Source organism: Neovison vison, chromosome 7, assembly GCF_020171115.1.
Source record: "Neovison vison isolate M4711 chromosome 7, ASM_NN_V1, whole genome shotgun sequence".
NCBI lineage: Eukaryota > Metazoa > Chordata > Mammalia > Carnivora > Mustelidae > Neogale > Neogale vison.
The window spans coordinates 44,578,557-44,596,206 of record NC_058097.1 but is presented as its reverse complement, the minus strand read 5'-3'; the positions used below and the strand labels follow the sequence as shown (position 1 = coordinate 44,596,206).

General features: G+C 46.5%; 1 protein-coding gene across 1 annotated transcript in view; it reads right to left on the bottom strand.

Moving 5' to 3' along the window:
- SPINT2 (serine peptidase inhibitor, Kunitz type 2) overlaps window positions 1–9,487 on the bottom strand; it is a 31,050-nt gene extending 21,563 nt beyond the window's left edge. Inside the window, exon 1 of the mRNA XM_044256533.1 lies at window positions 9,382–9,487. Within this exon, the coding sequence (XP_044112468.1) occupies window positions 9,382–9,487 (106 nt within the window). The remainder of the gene's footprint in view (window positions 1–9,381) is intronic.
- Window positions 9,488–17,650: the final 8,163 nt, after the last annotated feature.

Genomic DNA, 17,650 nt, shown 5'->3' with positions numbered 1-17,650 from the left:
TAATGATCCCAGGGTTTTGGGATTAAGTCCCGTATTAGGCTCCCTGCTCAGCAGAGTCTGTTTCTTTCTCTCCCCCCCCCCAAATAAAGAAGAAAGAAAGAAAAAAATTAAAAAATAAAAAGCCCTTAAAACATTTAGAACATGGGGGCCTGGGTGGCTCAGTGGGTTAAAGCCTCTGCCTTCAGCTCAGGTCATGATCCCAGGACCCTGGGATTGAGCCTCGCATCAGGCTCTCTGCTCAGCGGGAGCCTGCTTCCTCCTTTCTCTGCCTGCCTCTCTGCCTACTTGTGATCTGTCAAATACATAAATCAAATCTTAAAAAAAATTTTAGAACAAATCTTTGAATAAAGAGTAGATAATATATTTTTATGAGGCCAGACTAATACAGGGACAGTGGCAATGAAGGTACAAAAAGGATGACAGAGTTCACTAGAAAATCCAACTGAGTATGGTGGCTAACAGGACATGGGGGTATGGAAAACCTCAAGTCAGAGTCAATAAAACCAATTAAACCATCACCCTTCCCTTTCTTTTTCTGCCTTGTGACCATTTACCACACCTTAAGTGATACCTTCCTGATCTTCACCAGCGTAGGACAAAGGCAAACTATCACACAGATCAAAGTCCTGCAACCCCACATTATGCTGAGATTAAGTGTTCAAGGCCTGGGGAAAGTAAGAAAAAATATGCCCTGGTTACCCATTTGGACCTTCTAGTATCTCTTCACTGAAGAATGAGCGATCTTTAAAAGCTCTGTGTAAGCAAAAAGGTACTGAGGATCCGGGAGGTACTCAAGGCTGTTTTAATCCCACTGTGCCGAATTCCAGAGTTGACATGTACTTTATGATCAGCTTGATTTCTAAGGGACCTAGGAATTCACCTATTTGGGTTAGCTGGGTAGGTTCTACATACTTGAGTGCTTCTGTTTTCAGCAAAGAAAGCTACCAATGGGGCACCTGGGTGGCTCAGTAGGTTAAGCCACTGCCTACTGCTCAGATCATGATCTCAGGGTCTTGGGATGAAGCTCTGCATCGGCCTCTCTGCCTACTTGTGATCTTTCTCTGTCAAATAAATAAATAAATAAATAAATAAATAAATGGAAAGAAAGCTACTAACTACCCATCTCCTCTAGGTTTGGGTGCCTGGAAGTTGTCATTATTAGGATAAATAATGCAGAAACTTTAAAATAACCCTTGGGTATTTATGAGGAAAGAACATTTACAATGACAAATCCAACTTAAATTTTAAGACTCCTAGTATCTCGTTTTAGATATAAAACCTTGGCATTTTAGATATAAAATATCGAGATATAGAAGTTTACACGTTAGAAACCATTGGCACAAGGCAAACCACCACTCCTACCCACTGTCACTGCATATTTATCAAACAAGACTATGAATTCTACCCTTACCTACAATCACAGTAGACCATCTGAGTAACTTGGAAAGGCAGTTTCAATGTCTTTCATGGGACTCCCTCTAAGATTTTTTTTTATTTGACAGAGAAAGAGATCACAAGGAGGCAGAGAATCTGCAGAGGGGTGTGGGGAGCAGGCTCCCTGCTAAGCAGAGAGCCTGATGCGGGGCTCGATCCCAGGACTCTGAGACCATGACCTGAGCCAAAGGCAGAAGCTCAACCCACTGAGCCACCCAGGCACCCAATTAAAGGGATTCTTAACCTTTTCTGAATCATGGACCATTTTACCAAATTGATGAAAGCTAATATACCCTTCTCCCTGGAACAGTGTTTCTCAAACTGTTTTTTCATTATCATCCCTAAGGAACATTTTCAGACATGTTTTTCCATTATGTCCCATTAAATTTCAATACCACATACATACTCTGCATCTGTTTATGAGTGGTCCCTTGAAAGGTCACAAACCATGATGGTAGTTATTTTTCACCCCCTTAAGTGCATGTCCTGGACTCTAAATGACAGACCCAGGGACACACATAAAATATGCCGTATGAACTCAAGGACTTTAGAAGCCAAAGCCAGGCCCCTTTGGGTGAGATCCATCTCAAAACACTAGTATGTAAAACAACAGCTAAATTTTTTTGCCTTCATTTCTAAAATGGATTTCTAATCATGAAAAATATACTTCAAATAATTTCAAATTAACTAAACTCTAAAATTACGTATGTATGGGGCCTCAACATCCATGTTCCAGCATCCCTTTTCAGTTTTCAAAAAGATCTTTTCAGAAACAATACATGACATGACATTTGTGACCAGGACTACACAGACACCATAATCCATATGCTACTGCTTCTGGGATCACTGTGAAAACTGCTTTAGTCATGTGACCAGTGAGCCACCAAGGCTTCCTAGGGTCCATGAAATCAGGGGTCACTCGCTTCTCACATGAATCTCTGGCTACCAAATCAGCACATAGCACAGGCCTGGATGCCCTGTCAACTACCTCAGTGTGAGTTGTAAATGACTCCCAGGAGAGGAAAGATGAGAAGTGCGTGGAGAGCGGGTGAAAGAGAAGTCTGCTTCACTTCACAAAGGAATCTTTTCCGTGGACCTTCAGAGGACCTGAAAGTGAAACCCACAATGTTCTTTAGGGGCCGCCACCATCTGAGCTTCGAAGGCCATGTTTTCAGCACTAAGCACACCAAATCTTACCTTACTTTTCTTACAGTACTCATCTCCAGATACATATTCACTGTCATTTTATGACCGTACTGTCTTTCATTACAAGGTGGCTGCCATGCATCAGGAGGTCATTTGTTTTGTTCAGTGCTGTTTCCTGGGCCTAAAACTGGACCTTGCACATAGTAGGTGTTTAAATAGGGGTGCCTGGGTGGCTCAGTGGGTCAAGCGCCTGCTTTTGGCTCAGGTCATGATCCCAGGGTCCTGGGACTGAGTCCCACATGGCTTCCTGCTTAGCTGGGAGCCTGCTTCTCCCTCTCTCTCTCTGCCTGCTGCTCCCCTGGCTTGTGCTCTATCAAATAAATAAATAAATAAAATCTTTTTAAAAATCTTTGTCTTGGGGGGCGCCTGCGTGGCTCAGTGGGTTAAGCCTCTGCCTTCAGCTCAGGTCATGATCTCAGGGCCCTGGGATCGAGTCCCGCATCAGGCTCTTTGCTTGGCAGGGAGCCTGCTTCCTCCTCTCTGTCTGCCTGCCTCTCTGACTACTTGTGATCTCCATCAAATAAATAAATAAAATCTTTAAAAAAAAAATGTCTTGGATAAACCAGTGAGTAAGTATTTCAAAGTATCCTGCAAACTGCCTTGATTGCAAGCAAAACAAGTGCCTCTTCTGTGAAGGGCAGAACACTAGAAGATGCTAGGGACACCTGAGTGGCTCAGTCGGTTAAGAGCCAGACTCCTGGTTTGGCTCAGGTCAGGATCTCCTGGGGTAGTGGGATGAGCCTTGCAGACTCAGGGCTCCAGGTTCAGCAGGAGAGTTTGCCTAAAGATTCTCGCTCTCTCCCCTTCCCCCTACACACAGGAGTGAGCTCAAGCTCTCTCTTAAATAAATACACCAATCTTAAAAAACAAAAACAAAAACAAAACCTAGAAGATGCTACTCTGGAGAACCCACAGCCAATCACTAACACCAACTGCACTTTAGCTCCCCGTGGATGGGGTTTAAGAGAAAGGAGTGGTGACTAAGAACATGCTTAGTGCTGGAAGTTTGTCCTTTTAGTCAAAGTGCTGGGGAAACTGTAATTAACCCAAGAGGTTGATGGAAACTGAAGATCACTAGAAAATGCAACAGAGGCTCTCAAATGTAGGCTGCTGCACTTTCTCCAGTGGAAAGTCCCAAGACCAATCAACAAAGCCCAGTACCCATTAACTCCAAGCTCTGATGAGCCCAAGGTCAGGCATAGTTATTGGCAGCAGGAACTACACTTAAACTTCCCAAAGGAATTTTTGAGGTTTTGTCCTGAAAAGGAATACACAGTTGAACTTTTTCTTAATGATTTTCTTAATATTTTTTCTCTAGCTCTCTTTAAGAATACAGTATTTAAGGGGTGGCTGGGTGGCGCAGTGGGTTAAAGCCTCTGCCTTCGGCTCAGGTCATGATCTCAGGGTCCTGGGATCGAGCCCCACATGGGGCTCTCTGCTCAGCAGGGAGCCTGCTTCCTGCTCTCTCTCTGCCTGCCTCTCTCTCTGCCTACTTGTGATCTCTGTCAAAAAAATAAGTAAAATCTTTAAAAAAAAAAAAAAACAGAAGAACACAGTCTTTTATACATGTAACACAAAATATGTGTTAATTAACTGTTTATGTCATTGGTAAGGCTTAGAGAGCAGGCTATCAGCAGGCTACGTTTTTGAGGAATCAAAAGTTAGATGTGGATTCTCAACTGCAGAGTTGCTCCTAACCCGTGTTGTTCGAGGGCCAACTGTATTATCTATCCTTAAATGGAGTGAAATCAAAATTATGTATTTTGGGACACTCCAGATAATAGGACTTATCACCTGGGAAGAAATTAAAAAGAAGAATAACACACATCTGTGGCCAACTGATAAGGGCTTTTCCCTCCCTAACAGCAATGACACACACACCTGCACTATACAATTTATAAGGAGCTGTTTCCTCTACCTCCATTTACAAAATGGAACATATTCTTAAGATGGGGGAGGTTACAACTTAAATGCTTAGAGATACAGTGGGCAGGCCAAGTACATAAAGACTGAGTAGTGTATGTCCTTTCCAAAAGGAGCACTATGGGTGCCATGCGGGAACACTGATCTGGTGCCACAGATCTTCACATTTTTCAGGCAGAGCCATAACCAAATTTTTCCATAAAAAATTTCCAATTTTAGGGGCGCCTGGTTGGCTCAGTGGGTTAAGGCCTCTGCCTTCAGCTCAGGTCATGATCCCAGGGTCCTGAGATCCAGCCCTGCATGGGGCTCTCTGCTCAGCAGGGAGCCTGCTTCCCCCCTCTCTCCACCTGCTGCTCTGCCTACTTGTGATCTCTGTCAAAATCTTTTATTTATTTTATTTTTTTTAAAGATTTTATTTATTTATTTGACAGAGAGAGATCACAAGTAGGCAGAGAGGCAGGCAGAGAGAGGGAGGAGGAAGCAGGCTCCCTGCTGAGCAGAGAGCCCGATGCGGGACTCAATCCCAGGACCTTGAGATCATGACCTGAGTGGAAGGCAGCGGCTTAACCCACTAGGCCACCCAGGCGCCCTGTCAAAATCTTTAAAAAAAAAAAAAAAAAATCCCGGGGCGCCTGGGTGACTCAGTGGGTTAAAGCCTCTGCCTTCGGCTCAGGTCATGATCCCAGGGTCCTGGGATCGAGCCCCACATCAGGGAGCCTGCTTCCTCCTCTCTCTGCCTGCCTCTCTGCCTACTTGTGATCTCTGTCTGCCAAATAAATAAATAAAATCTTAAAAAAAAAAAAAATCCCAATTCTACAAACCACAAGTCACATAAAGCCTGTTGGAGGCCTCTTGGGAGTGGAGGGTTTATAATCTCAGTGTGCTTTCCATGGTAGACTGGCGCTGTCCCTGAGTGCTAGAACCACGCAGAGCAGTATCAGCTTTCCCCCACCTCCAGCTGCAAAGGTCCGGTTTCAGGACACCCTCTGTCCAGAGTCCAAGTATCCACTACTTACCACCACACCCCTTGCCATCTGCCCTCCAACATCCAGTCCCTGCCCAACACTGTCAGCCTTGAACCCGACGGCACTCCTATCACTTGCTTATCACGACATCAGTCCAGACTCCTGACTTAACTCCCCTCATCCCCATACATCCTATACTGTTCTCATCCCTCTTCCCCCTAACTTCCAGGGTTTGGGAACTTAGCAATTGCCTTAAGCAAAATCTCTTATTTCCTCATCTCCTCTCTGAACATTCTCATCACATTCTCCTTACTCTAACCAAACCCTTCCTCCCTCAAAGACATTTCCAAGAGGGTAGGTCTCCTTGCACCTGGTGCTGCTTCTCCACTGTTCTGCCCTCTCCAAAGTCCAGCTATTAATCACCATCAAAACAGACTGTACCCCACCTTGTGCATCATCTGCCCAGATCACTACTCCTCATTTCATGACTTTAGCTCCTGGCTCACTGTCTCTCATGCTGCCTCCCTCATCATTCCCAGTGATTTCCATATCCAGGTTGGTGACCCTCAGACCATCCTGGCCTCTTGGTTCCTAAACCTCTTCTCCAGTGATCTTGCCCTCCCCTCAGCTTCGTCCCACAATGGTTATGTCTAGACCTTGTCTCAAGAAACACAACTTCTTGGAATCTCAGTTTCAAGCATCTCACTCACTGCCCATCATATCCTTTCTTTCCAGTTCATGCCCTCCAAAACCTCAACTCCCAACAATTCACCAACCCTATCTGCTCTCCTCTACCCCTCAGCCCCCTCACGTCTTCACAAAGATCAAACTCCTTGACCAACCATTACCATCACCCCCTCACACACATTCACTACACACTCCCCACCTCACCATACTCATCTAGTGGCACCTATGCAGTTGCATGGGGCTGGAGAAACATGTCCCTCTTAGTGGAAGACCCTGTTGCCTGGAAAAAAATCAAAACTACCTCCCGGCTCAAATTAAACTACTGAAAGCTTTCAAACAAACAGAACTTCAGATAAGCAAGGTCATTAGTTCACCCAACGAGACAAGAGTACTTCTGAAAGGTCAGGAGGTCTACCCAGCTGCAGCAGCCAGAAAGGCCACCAGGGAAAAGCCTCTGAAGCCAGACTTGACTTTGTCAATTACGACTGCATGATCTTTGGCAAGATCTGTAGCTTGACCACCCAACCACGCTGTTTCAAGGATCAGAACTCAGTAAGCAATAGAGTTTAACCCTAAATTCAGTTTTGATTAAGTTCCAGAGCAGGTAACTAAAAGGCATATCCTAACATGATCATGTCATTGAAAAAAGTCATGTCAAATTCTAGTCCAGACTGCAAGTATGTTCAGCACCTGAATTTTTTTTTTTAAGATTTTTATTTATTTATTTGACAGACAGAAATCACAAGTAGGCAGAGAGGCAGGCAGAGAGAGAGGAAAGGAAGCAGGCTCCCTGCCAAGCAGAGAGCCCGATGCAGGGCTCGATCCCAGGACCATGACCTGAATTCAAAGCAGAGGCTTTAACCTACTGAGCCACCCAAGCGCCCCCTGAATTTTTTTCCTATGAGTTGTTTTACTTTTTAATTTTTTAGATTTTATTTATTTATTTGACAGAGAGACAGGGAGAGAGCATAAGTAGGCAGAGTGGCAGGCAGAGGGAGAGGGAGAAGCAGGCTCTCCAATGAGCAGGGAGCCCAACACGGGGCTCCATCCCAGGACCCTGGGATCATGACCTGAGTGGAATGCAGATGGTTAACTGACTGAGCCGCCCACCCTGGCGTCCCTGTTTTATCTGTTTTTTAAGATTTCATTTATTTATCTGAGAGAGCACGCACAGGCAGGGGGAAAGGCAGAGCAAGTGAGAGAAGCAGACTCTCCACTGAGCAGGATGATGACATCAGGACCTGAGCCAAAGGGAGACGCTTAACCGCTGAGCCACCCAGGTGCCCAACACCTACCTCCACTCTTGATTCCTTGACCTAAAAACAGAGCTGATTCTCTCCCCAATGACCCCTGACATCCCCATTAGCTCATTTTTCCCTCTCTGCCTCTGACGTGAGTAAATTAACAGACTTCAAAATTCACCACAGGTGGGGCGCCAGGGTGGCTCAGTGGGTTAAAGCCTCTGCCTTCAGCTCAGGTCAGCTCAGCAGGCAGCCTGCTTCCTCCTCTCTCTCTCTCTGCCTGCCGGTGATCTCTGTCAAATAAATAAATAAAATCTTTTAAAAAAATAAATAAATTACAGAAGTCACCATAGGTGATAAGCGGCACACACTCCCTGCTTTTTTCTCTTTCCACCCAAAACGCTGGCCTACGAAGTCACCGGTCTCCAGCCTACTTCTCCCACCTCACATCCTCCTCCAATTCTCTCCCCACCCCCACTTCTACTCCGGCTAGGATGATTCTGTGTCTTTTCCTTTAATACTACCAGGCTTCCTCCAACCTGAAGGCCTCTGACTCCATTACCTCCATGGACTCTCAACCACCAGAGGTCTTTGTGTTAGGGCTCAAGACCTCACCCTCCTCAGAGAGGCCTCCCCTGACCACCTGAGCTAAAGCAGCCCCATTATCTTACATCACGCTGTTTGTGTACTTCACCTTGTTCATTTACTTCTTAGTAATTTAATACTGCGGTGACTGCTCTTTACCTAAATGTTTACTCACTGTCTCTGTCTCTCCCACTATAATACAAGCTAAGTGTTGGGACCTGGTTTGTCTGAGTCACAACTGTTACCACCGGTGCCAGCATCATCCCTGACACATAGCAGGGGCTCAATAAGTTTTGCTGAATCAGTGAATTCTCCTTTGAAAAGAGGGTTTTTTCCCAAAGCCTGGCTGTGCTTGTCTGAAGCATTTGAGGTTATGACAACACTTGTTCAAAATGACCTTCCCAAGCCAAACTTCTGCAGAATGTAGAGATTTAAACAGGGCCTTATTCTCCACTAACCTGTAAGGACCAGTTCCACAACCCCAACCCCAGCTTCTCAAGGCCAATACTTTTTTTTTTTTTTTTTTTTTAGATTTTTTTTTATTTGACAGAGATCACAAGTAGGCAGAGAGGCAGACAGAGAGAGAGGAGAAAGCAGGCTCCCCACTGAGCAGAGAGCCCGATGTGGGGCTCGATCCCAGGACGCTGGGATCACGACCTGAGCCGAAGGCAGAGGTTTTAACCCACTGAGCCACCCAGGTGCCCCCAAGGCCAATACTCTTCTTATCCCAAGGAGTCCCCACTCTTGCACCTTTGCAAAGCTTCTCCCCTCCAACACTTTTGCTTTTCTTCTTCTTCCTCAGAGGCATCATTTTGGAGCCGCTCTACTGCAAGTGAACCAGGTAAGATTTCTGGGAGAGGCCGTGGTCCAGTATCTAAAGAGGTGGGCGTGGGGGCTTCTTGCCAGAGGCTAAACTGCCATTACGTCACCTAATCCAATCCCCACCCTCTCAAGCCCGGCCTCTCAGGGCTCCCCTAGGCCACAGAACTTTCCTCTGCGAGAAGGCTGGTCTTCCGTTGGGCCTCTCACCCCCTTCCTGCCACAGGAAGGGCCAATGCCACTCCTTCCTGGTCAATACCCCTAAGTCTCCTCCCTCACCCGCAGGAAACTTTCCCAACTCTGGCTCCACCGCCCGTCCTCAGTCCCAGGGGCTCCCAAACCTCAGCCCCAGGCTCAATCTCCTACAGCCCGCTCCACCACACCCCCCGAGCTTCACCAGGTCGCTCCCAATTCCCTCTCCCGCCTGTTCGCCCAGCTCAGACCTTGCCCAAGTCCCCTCGCGCCCCGCCCTCCGCCTGTCGGCCTTCCACTCCTCCCGGGAGACCCGCCCTGGCCCTCACCGTGGACGCCACGTTCTCCGTCGGCCGCCTCAGCCCGGAAGAGGAGCAGCGAAGCCAACAGGGCGAGGAGAGCCCCGCACAGCCTCAGCCCACACAGCTGCGCCATGACGGGTTCCACCCCGCAGCGCAGGCGAAGCCTCGAGCCGCTGGCCGTTAGGGTCTCGCGATCAGGTGCGGGAAGACCCTCGCCGCGCACGCGCGCTAGAGAGCCTCGTGTTCAGGTGCTGGCGCTCCCAGAGGGTCTGTGAGGTGCTGCGCCGGCGCTCCTGCCGAAGCCTGCGGGAAACCCCCCACCCTCCACCTCGCCGGACCTTCGGTTTGCGGACACCTGCCTCCTACGGCCTCGACGCCTCTGTCCGCCCCTCACTGGCCCCTTGCCCCGGCGACACTCAGCGACTCTTCCACGGTTCAGAACCCCGCCAACCTCCCAAACACTCGGTGGGCGCTAGAGCCAATGGCGGCCGCCTCTGCGCAGCTATGGAAGGTGGCCGGTCGGGAGGGGGGCGGGGCGCACCTGGCGAGGCGGGGCGCGTAGAGCGCAGGCGCAGGGAGCAGGCACCTGAGCGAGGATCCTCCCTCCCTCCGCGCACCTGGGCTGGCCCCGGGATGGGGGAGAGGGGGCGGGGCTTGCCTTAGTTCCCCAGGGGTAGGACCTAGCCTGTGGAGAGAAGCAAACCTGCTGAGCCCTGGGGCTCCTGCTACCCTGATCCTGGGCTTGGTGACGTCCTGCTACTGAAACAAAGGCAGAAGAAAAAATTATTAAATTTCCTTAGAGCCCATTGACCAGCTCAGTTGCCTTGATGTTTTGGCTAGAGCCAAAAGGTAACTCTAGCTCGAACCTCCCCCCACCTCCGCTCCTGGGTGGGACTCCTGATAAGTCTTCCGAGAATCTCCCAACTATCTTAATGTTAATCCCTTGCTAGAGGGGAAAAACAACCTTAACTTGAAAATGTCAGGGCCTCCAGTATCTTGGAGGTCCTCTTTAGCATAGGAAAGTTCTTTTGAAACCTTCCTTTTTCCTTACCTCCCTCTCCCAACTCCTAAGTCTTTAAGGGGCCACTCCTCCTGACCCGGTTGCTCCTCTTTCTGCCCAAGGGTCCTGTCCCCCTGCTTTAATAAACCACCATTTTGCACCAAAGACGTCTTAAGAATTCTTTCTTGGCCATTGGCTTCGAATCTTAACATCGTCTCTCCTACATCAGTACCTTCACTCTTGGGCTGGGCCTCGGGGAGGATAAGAGGGAATCTGTGGTTCCTGAAAATGTGGTGATGAAGCTTGCCTCATTTTTACCCTCCTTTGAGGGTGAGGGATTTACTCCTTCCTAAATTGAACATTCACTCAACGCCTACTGAGCCTGTTCCTGGGAACCCAGCAATGACCACGCCAGACTAGTCCTTTCCTCACTAGACAGGAACAACCAAGAGTAGTGATGACAGAAGCACAGTACAGACTGACTAGAATGATTGGGGATGGGACAGGGGAGCACAGACAATGGCCAGGGACTGAGGTGGTGGGAGTGAGGAGGTGGCTTTGATAAAGGATCAGAAGCATTGATGGAGAAACATTCTAAGCATCTGGAACAGCAAATGCAAAGGCCCTAGGCAAGGAAGACAACAATGCCTTACAGGATCCAGGGCTGTTCCCAGTCTTCAGGCTCCCTCCTCCCATAACTTGTGAGGAGCCTTAATTGGGTTATCAAAATGGTGTCTACCTGAAGCAATTGAGCTTTTGTGTCCATTTTTTTATTTGTTTTATTTTTTTTAGATTTTTATTTATTCATTTGACAGAGATCACAAGCAGGCCAAGAGGCAGGCAGAGAGAGAGGAGGAAGCAGGCTCCCTGCTGAGCAGAGAGCCCGATCCGGGACTCGATCCCAGGACCCTGAGATCATGACCTGAGCTGAAGGCAGCGGCTTAACCCACTGAGCCACCCAGGCGCCCTATTTGTTTTTTAATTTTAAGTAATCTCTACACCCAGCATGGAGCAGGAACTCAGTAACCTTAAGTTCAAGAGTCATGTGCTATACCAACTGAGCCAACCAGGTGTCCTCACCATTTTTTTTTATTAAAAATTTTTTTGCCCACCATCTTCTTTAATCTTTTAGTGAGGTCCAAGGACTCAATGTGAGAACGAAGGTCTCTCCAGCACCTGAACCCCCCGACCCCACCCCATTTCTCTAAGCCAGGAATTTAGCTGGAAAACAGGACTGTGGTGAGAGTTGAGGCTGGAAAGGAGTCACAGGTCCATTCACGCATCTGTTCATTTGGCATATTCATTGAGCACCCACTATGAGCCAGGTATTGTTGCAAATGCTGGAGAAGATACAACAAGGAACAAAGCAAAATCCCTGTCCCATTGGAGCTCTTTTTTAAAAAGATTTTATTTATTTATTTGACAGAGAGATCACAACTAGGCAGAGAGGCAGGCAGAGAGAGAAGGGGAAGCAGACTCCCTGCTGAGCAGAGAGCCGATTAGGGGCTTAATCCCAGGACTCTGAAATCATGACCTGAACCAAAGGAAGAGGCTTTAACCCACTGAGCCTCCCAGGCACCCCTATAATAGCTTTTAAATGGAAAATACCAAGTGTTGGCAAGACTGTGGAGAAATCACAACTTTCATACATTCATGCTGGGAATATAAAATGGTGTGGCCACTTTGGAAAACATTCTGGCAGTTCCTCAAAAGGTTAAACTTAGAGTTACCATATGACTCAGCAATTCTACTCCTAAGAGTACACTAGAGAACTGAAAGCATATGTTCACACAAAAACTTGTACGTGAATGTTCATCACGGCATTGTTCAGAATAACCAGAAGGTGGAAACAACACAGCGCACCAACTGATGAATGGATAAATAAAATGTGGTACATCCATAAAATGGCCTGGAATTTGACAATGAAAAGAAATGAGGTATTGATACATGATATACTATAGATGAATCTTGAAACCGTGCCAAGTGAAAGAGACCACACGCTGTATGATTCTACTTATGTGAAATATCCAGAATAGGCAAATCCATAGACAGAAAATAGATTGGTGGTTGCCTGGGGCTGAGAGAATTGAGGGGAGGGGAGTGATTGCTGACCAGTATGGGATTTCTTTTCTTTTCTTTTTCTTTTTTTTTTTAAGATTTTATTTATTTTTAAGATTTTATTTATTTATTTTTTAAGATTTTATTTTATTTTTTAAGATTTTATTTATTTATTTCAAATTTATTTATTTTAAGATTTTATTTATTTATTTAAGATTTTTTTAAGATTTTATTTATTTATTTATTTATTTAAGATTTTATTTATTTATTTTTTTAAGATTTTATTTATTTATTTTATTTATTTTTAAGATTTTATTTATTTATAGGGATGGAGGGGGCAGAACAAGGCAGAGGGAGAAGCAATGTTCCTGGTGAGCAGAGAGCCCAATGGTGGACTTGATACCAGGACCCTGGGGATCATTACTTGAGCCGAAGGCAGAGGCTTTAACCCACTGAGCCACCCAGGCACCCCGGGCCTGTGGATATTTTGAGGTAGGTGGCCTGTTGGGGCTGTCTGGATTCAGTCAGGGGGGTCACTGTGGGCCCTTGTGCCTGGGTCAGCTTTCCATTGCTCATGCCTGCTGTCTCAGAGTAGCTTCTACAAAGCATGGTCCTTTCTCAACACGTTTGCCCTGATGGATCTTTCTATCAGCAGGGTTCATTCCTTCATCTCCCTCAGATGTCACCAGAGCAGTGGGGTCTTGTCTGAACACCTGCCTCGCTCACATTGAGAGTCCCACATCCCTTATTTGGCTCCATGTTTTATCCATAACATCACCTTTCCACATTGTATATAATTTACTCATTCTATCTATTGTCCGTTTTCAGCTAGCCATGTGCCAAAGGGCAAAAGGAGTGGTCTACAGGAGTATAGGCAAAAAGGGGGTACACTGCCTGTAGAGACTTTAAAATAAAAACAAATAGGAGCACCTGGGTGGCTCAGTGGGTTAAACCTGTGCCTTCTGCTCAGGTCATAATCTCAGGGTCTTGGAATCGAGATCCGCATTGGGCTCTCTCCTCAGCAGGGAGCCTGCTTCCCCCTCTCTCTGCCTGCTCTCTGCCTACTTGTGATCTCTGTCTTTCAAATAAATAAATAAAATCTTAAAATAAAATAAGATATAAACAAGTAAAACCTACCGAAAGTTGGCCCAGTTTTTATTAGACCATGCACTGACAAATTCTAAGGCGTATCAGTGATAGAAATAATCCTCCAAAATAATCCAGAATCTTTTGTTGGTCTGCTTGTAAACAATTGATACAATTACTGTTGAGTTTATTTTATTTTTTTAAGATTTATTTATTTATTTGAAAGAGAGAGAGAAACAGAGAACAGAAGTGGGGGGGGGGACAGAGGGAGAGGGAGAGAAGCAAACTCTCTGCTGAGCTCAGAGCCAATATGGGCATCATCTCAAGACCCTGAGATCCTGACCTGAGCTGAAATCAAGACCCAGGTGCCCCTCAGTTGTTAATTTTAAGACTAAAGAACAAATTAATTACTCTTACATGATTGTTATTGAAAATAATTTTCTGGGGGCGCCTGGGTGGCTCAGTGGGTTAAAGCCTCTGCCTTCGGCTCAGGTCATGGTCCCAGGGTCCTGGGATCGAGCCCCACATCGGGCTCTCTGCTCAGCAGGGAGCCTGCTTCCCTCTCTCTCTCTGCCTGCCTCTCTGCCTACTTGTGATCTCTCTCTGTCAAATAAATAATAAAATCTTTAAAAAAATTAAAAAAAAATAAAAATAAAATAAAAAAAGAAAATAATTTTCTGGTAGAGAGGAGGAAGTATAAAGAAGTTATCCCCTCCAGGTGTCAAATATCCTAGTCCTACCACTGTTCACAACATTACAAAATGAGTTCTGGGGCTCAGGTCATGGTCCCAAGGGTGCTGGGATCAAGCCCTGCATGGGGTTCTCTGCTCAGCAGGGAGCCTGCTTCTCCCTCTCTCTCTGCCTGCCTCTCTGCCTACTTGTGATCTCTGCCTCTGTCAAATAAATAAATAAAATCTTTATAAAAATAAATAAAATCGGGACGCCTGGGTTGCTCAGTTGGTTAAGCAGCTGCCTTCGGCTCAGGTCATGATCCCAGCGTCCTGGGATCGAGTCCCACATCGGGCTCCTTGCTCAGCAGGGAACCTGCTTCTCCCTCTGCCTCTGCCTGCCATTCTGTCTGCCTGTGCTTGCTCTCTCCCCCTCTTGCTCTCTCTGATAAATTAAAAAAAAAAAGATATTTCATAATAAATAAATAAATAAATAAAATCTATTATAGCCATCTGAAGAATCTGGCTGGAAGAGTGTGTGAAATCTGGGGATTTGTAACTCAAGTCCCACACTGGGTGTAGAGATTACTATAGAAAAGAAAATAAATGTTAAAAAATAAATAAAAGGGGCTCTCTGCTCAGCAGGGAGCCTGCTTCCTCCTCTCTCTCTACCTGCTTCTCTGCCTACTTGTGATCTCTGTCTGTCAAATAAATAAATAAAATCTTTAAAAAAAATAAATAAGGGGCGCCTGGGTGGCTCAGTGGGTTAAGCCGCTGCCTTCGGCTCAGGTCATGATCTCAGGGTCCTGGGATCGAGTCCCGCATCGGGCCCTCTGCTCAGCAGGGAGCCTGCTTCCTCCTCTATCTCTCTCTGCCTGCCTCTCTGCCTACTTGTGATCTCTCTCTGTCAAATAAATAAAATAAAATCTTTTAAATAAATAAATAAATAAAAGAAATTATGACCATCCTACTGGATGTGAAGTTTTATCTCCTTATGGTTTTGATTTGCATTTTCCTGATAATTAACCAGTTGAGCATCTTTTCTTTTTTTAAACATTTTATTTATTTATTTGACAGACAGAAATCACAAGCAGGCAGAGAGGCAGGCAGAGGTGGGGGGGAGGAGAGCAGGCTCCCCTCCAAGCAGAGAGCCCGATGCGGGACTCGATCCCAGGACCCTGAGATCATGACCTGAGCCGAAGGCAGCGGCTTAACCCACTGAGCCACCCAGGCGTCCCTTGAGCATCTTTTCATATGTTTGTTGGCCTTTGTAAAATATCATTTTGTAGAGAAATGTCTATTCAGAGTCTTTGTCCATTTTTTCACTAGCTTATTTGTCTTATTATTATTGAGTTCCACCACTTCTTTCTTTATTTTAGGTACAAGTACCTTATTAGGGGACACCTAGGAGGCTCAGATGGTTGAGCCCCTGACTCTTGGTTTAGGCTGTGGTCATGATCTCTGGATCGTGGGCTGAGCCCTGTGTGGGCTGTTGCACACAGTGCAGAGTCTGCCTGGGGTTCTGTCGCTCCTTCTCTCTCTGCCCCTCCTCCCTCTCTCTCTCTCTCTCTCTCTCAAATAAAAAAATAGGAGTACCTGAGTGCCTCAATTGGTTAAGGGTCTGCCTTTGACTGGAATGGAGTCCCATGTCGGACTCTGCTCAGCAGGGGAACCTGCTTCTCCCTCTCCCTCTGCCCCAGCTTGTGTGCTCTCTCTCTCTCAAATAAATAAATAAGATCTTTGAAAAATAGAAACCAAATAAATAAAATCTAAAAAAAAAGTATCTTGGGGCGCCTGGTTGGCTCAGCTGAGCCGAAGGCAGAGGCTTTAACCCACTGAGTCACCCAGGCGCTCCTCTTCCCTTTCTTTAAAAAAAAAAAAGAAAAAAATTTTTTTAAGATGTTATTTATTTATTTGACAGACGGAGATCACAAGTAGACGGAGAAGCAGAAGCAGGCTCCCTGCTGGGCAGAGAGCCCGATGTGGGGCTCGATCCCAGGACCCTGGGACCATGACCTGAGCCGAATGCAGAGGCTTAATGACTGAGTCACCCAGGCGCCCCATCTCTTCCCTTTCTTCATGATGTCCTTTGAAACACAAACCTTTCTTTTGGGGGGGGGCTGGGTGGCCTAGTGGGTTAAACCTCTGCAGGTAATGATCTCAGGGTCCTGGGATCAGGCCCCACATCAGGCTCTCTGCTCAGCAGGGAGCCTGCTTCCCCCCTCTCTTTGCCTGAAGCTCTGCCTACTTGTGATCTCTTTCTCTTTCTGCAGAATACATAAATAAAATCTTTTAAAAAAACAAACAAAAAAACCAAACTTTTTTTTTTTTAAGTAAGCTCTAGAGACTCCTGGGTTTTTGTTGCTTATTAGAATCATAAAAAGAGGGGCGCCTGGGTGGCTCAGTGGGTTAAAGCCTCTGCCTTCAGCTCAGGTCATGATCTCAGAGTCCTGGGATCGAGCCCCACATCCGGCTCTCTGCTCAGCGGGGAGCCTGCTTCCTCCTCTCTCTCTCTGCCTGCCTCTCTGCCTACTTGTGATCTCTGTCTGTCAAATAAATAAATAAAATCTTAAAAAAAAAAAGAATCATAAAAAGAATCGTTCTTAGTGCTCATAATTAGAAGTGGGAAGACTGGTGAAGTAAGGGACTACTGTGATCTCCCTTGCTAAAATTGCAAACCCCTGCCTCACTTCATTCCTCCTTTCTGCTTCGTATTTCCCCATAGAACTTATCATATTCTAATAAGCTGTATACTAGTGCTTTTTATTGACTATCCCCAGCATGAGAATGTCAACTCCTCGAGGACTAGGCTTTCTTGTTCACTGTTCTTTCTCTAGTGCCTAGAACAGTGCCTGGTGTGTGTGAGTGTGTGTGAGATATATATATATATATATATATATATAGTATATATATATTGTATATATATATGTGTATATATATATATATATTCCCCCCCCCCAAGATTTTCAGAAATCTGAAAGAACTGAAGAGAGCAGGTGCCGACTCCCCCTGCGCAGGTCACTAAGAAACCCATGGGGAAGGGAGTTGGGGAGGAGGGGCCTGATAATAACCAGAGGGAGGAAAGACCATCTGGATGCTATCCGGCTTGAGGAGTGTGATATGACAGGCTACCAGATGCCATGATGTCAAACGAGTACATATTTGTCGAATAGAGTGAGTGAGTAAGTAAGTGTACTTACTGCTGAAGGCTGCATGAATGAGCGAATAAATGAAAGAACGAATAAATGTACTGTGAGTACTCTGGCGGAATCTTCCCTTGGGGAGAAAGGCTGCACGCGGGCTCCTGCATTGTCCCTTGCAGCCGTCAGGGGGCGCAGACAGTCCCGGTCCCCAAGAGCCTGTCCCGGGACCCCGCCCCCCGGGATCCAGGCCCCGGGAGCCCCAGCCGCCCGGGCCCAGCTTGGGACTCCGGGACCGCGCGCACACCTGGACTGAACACGGCTGCGGGCTTTAGGCGGTGCAG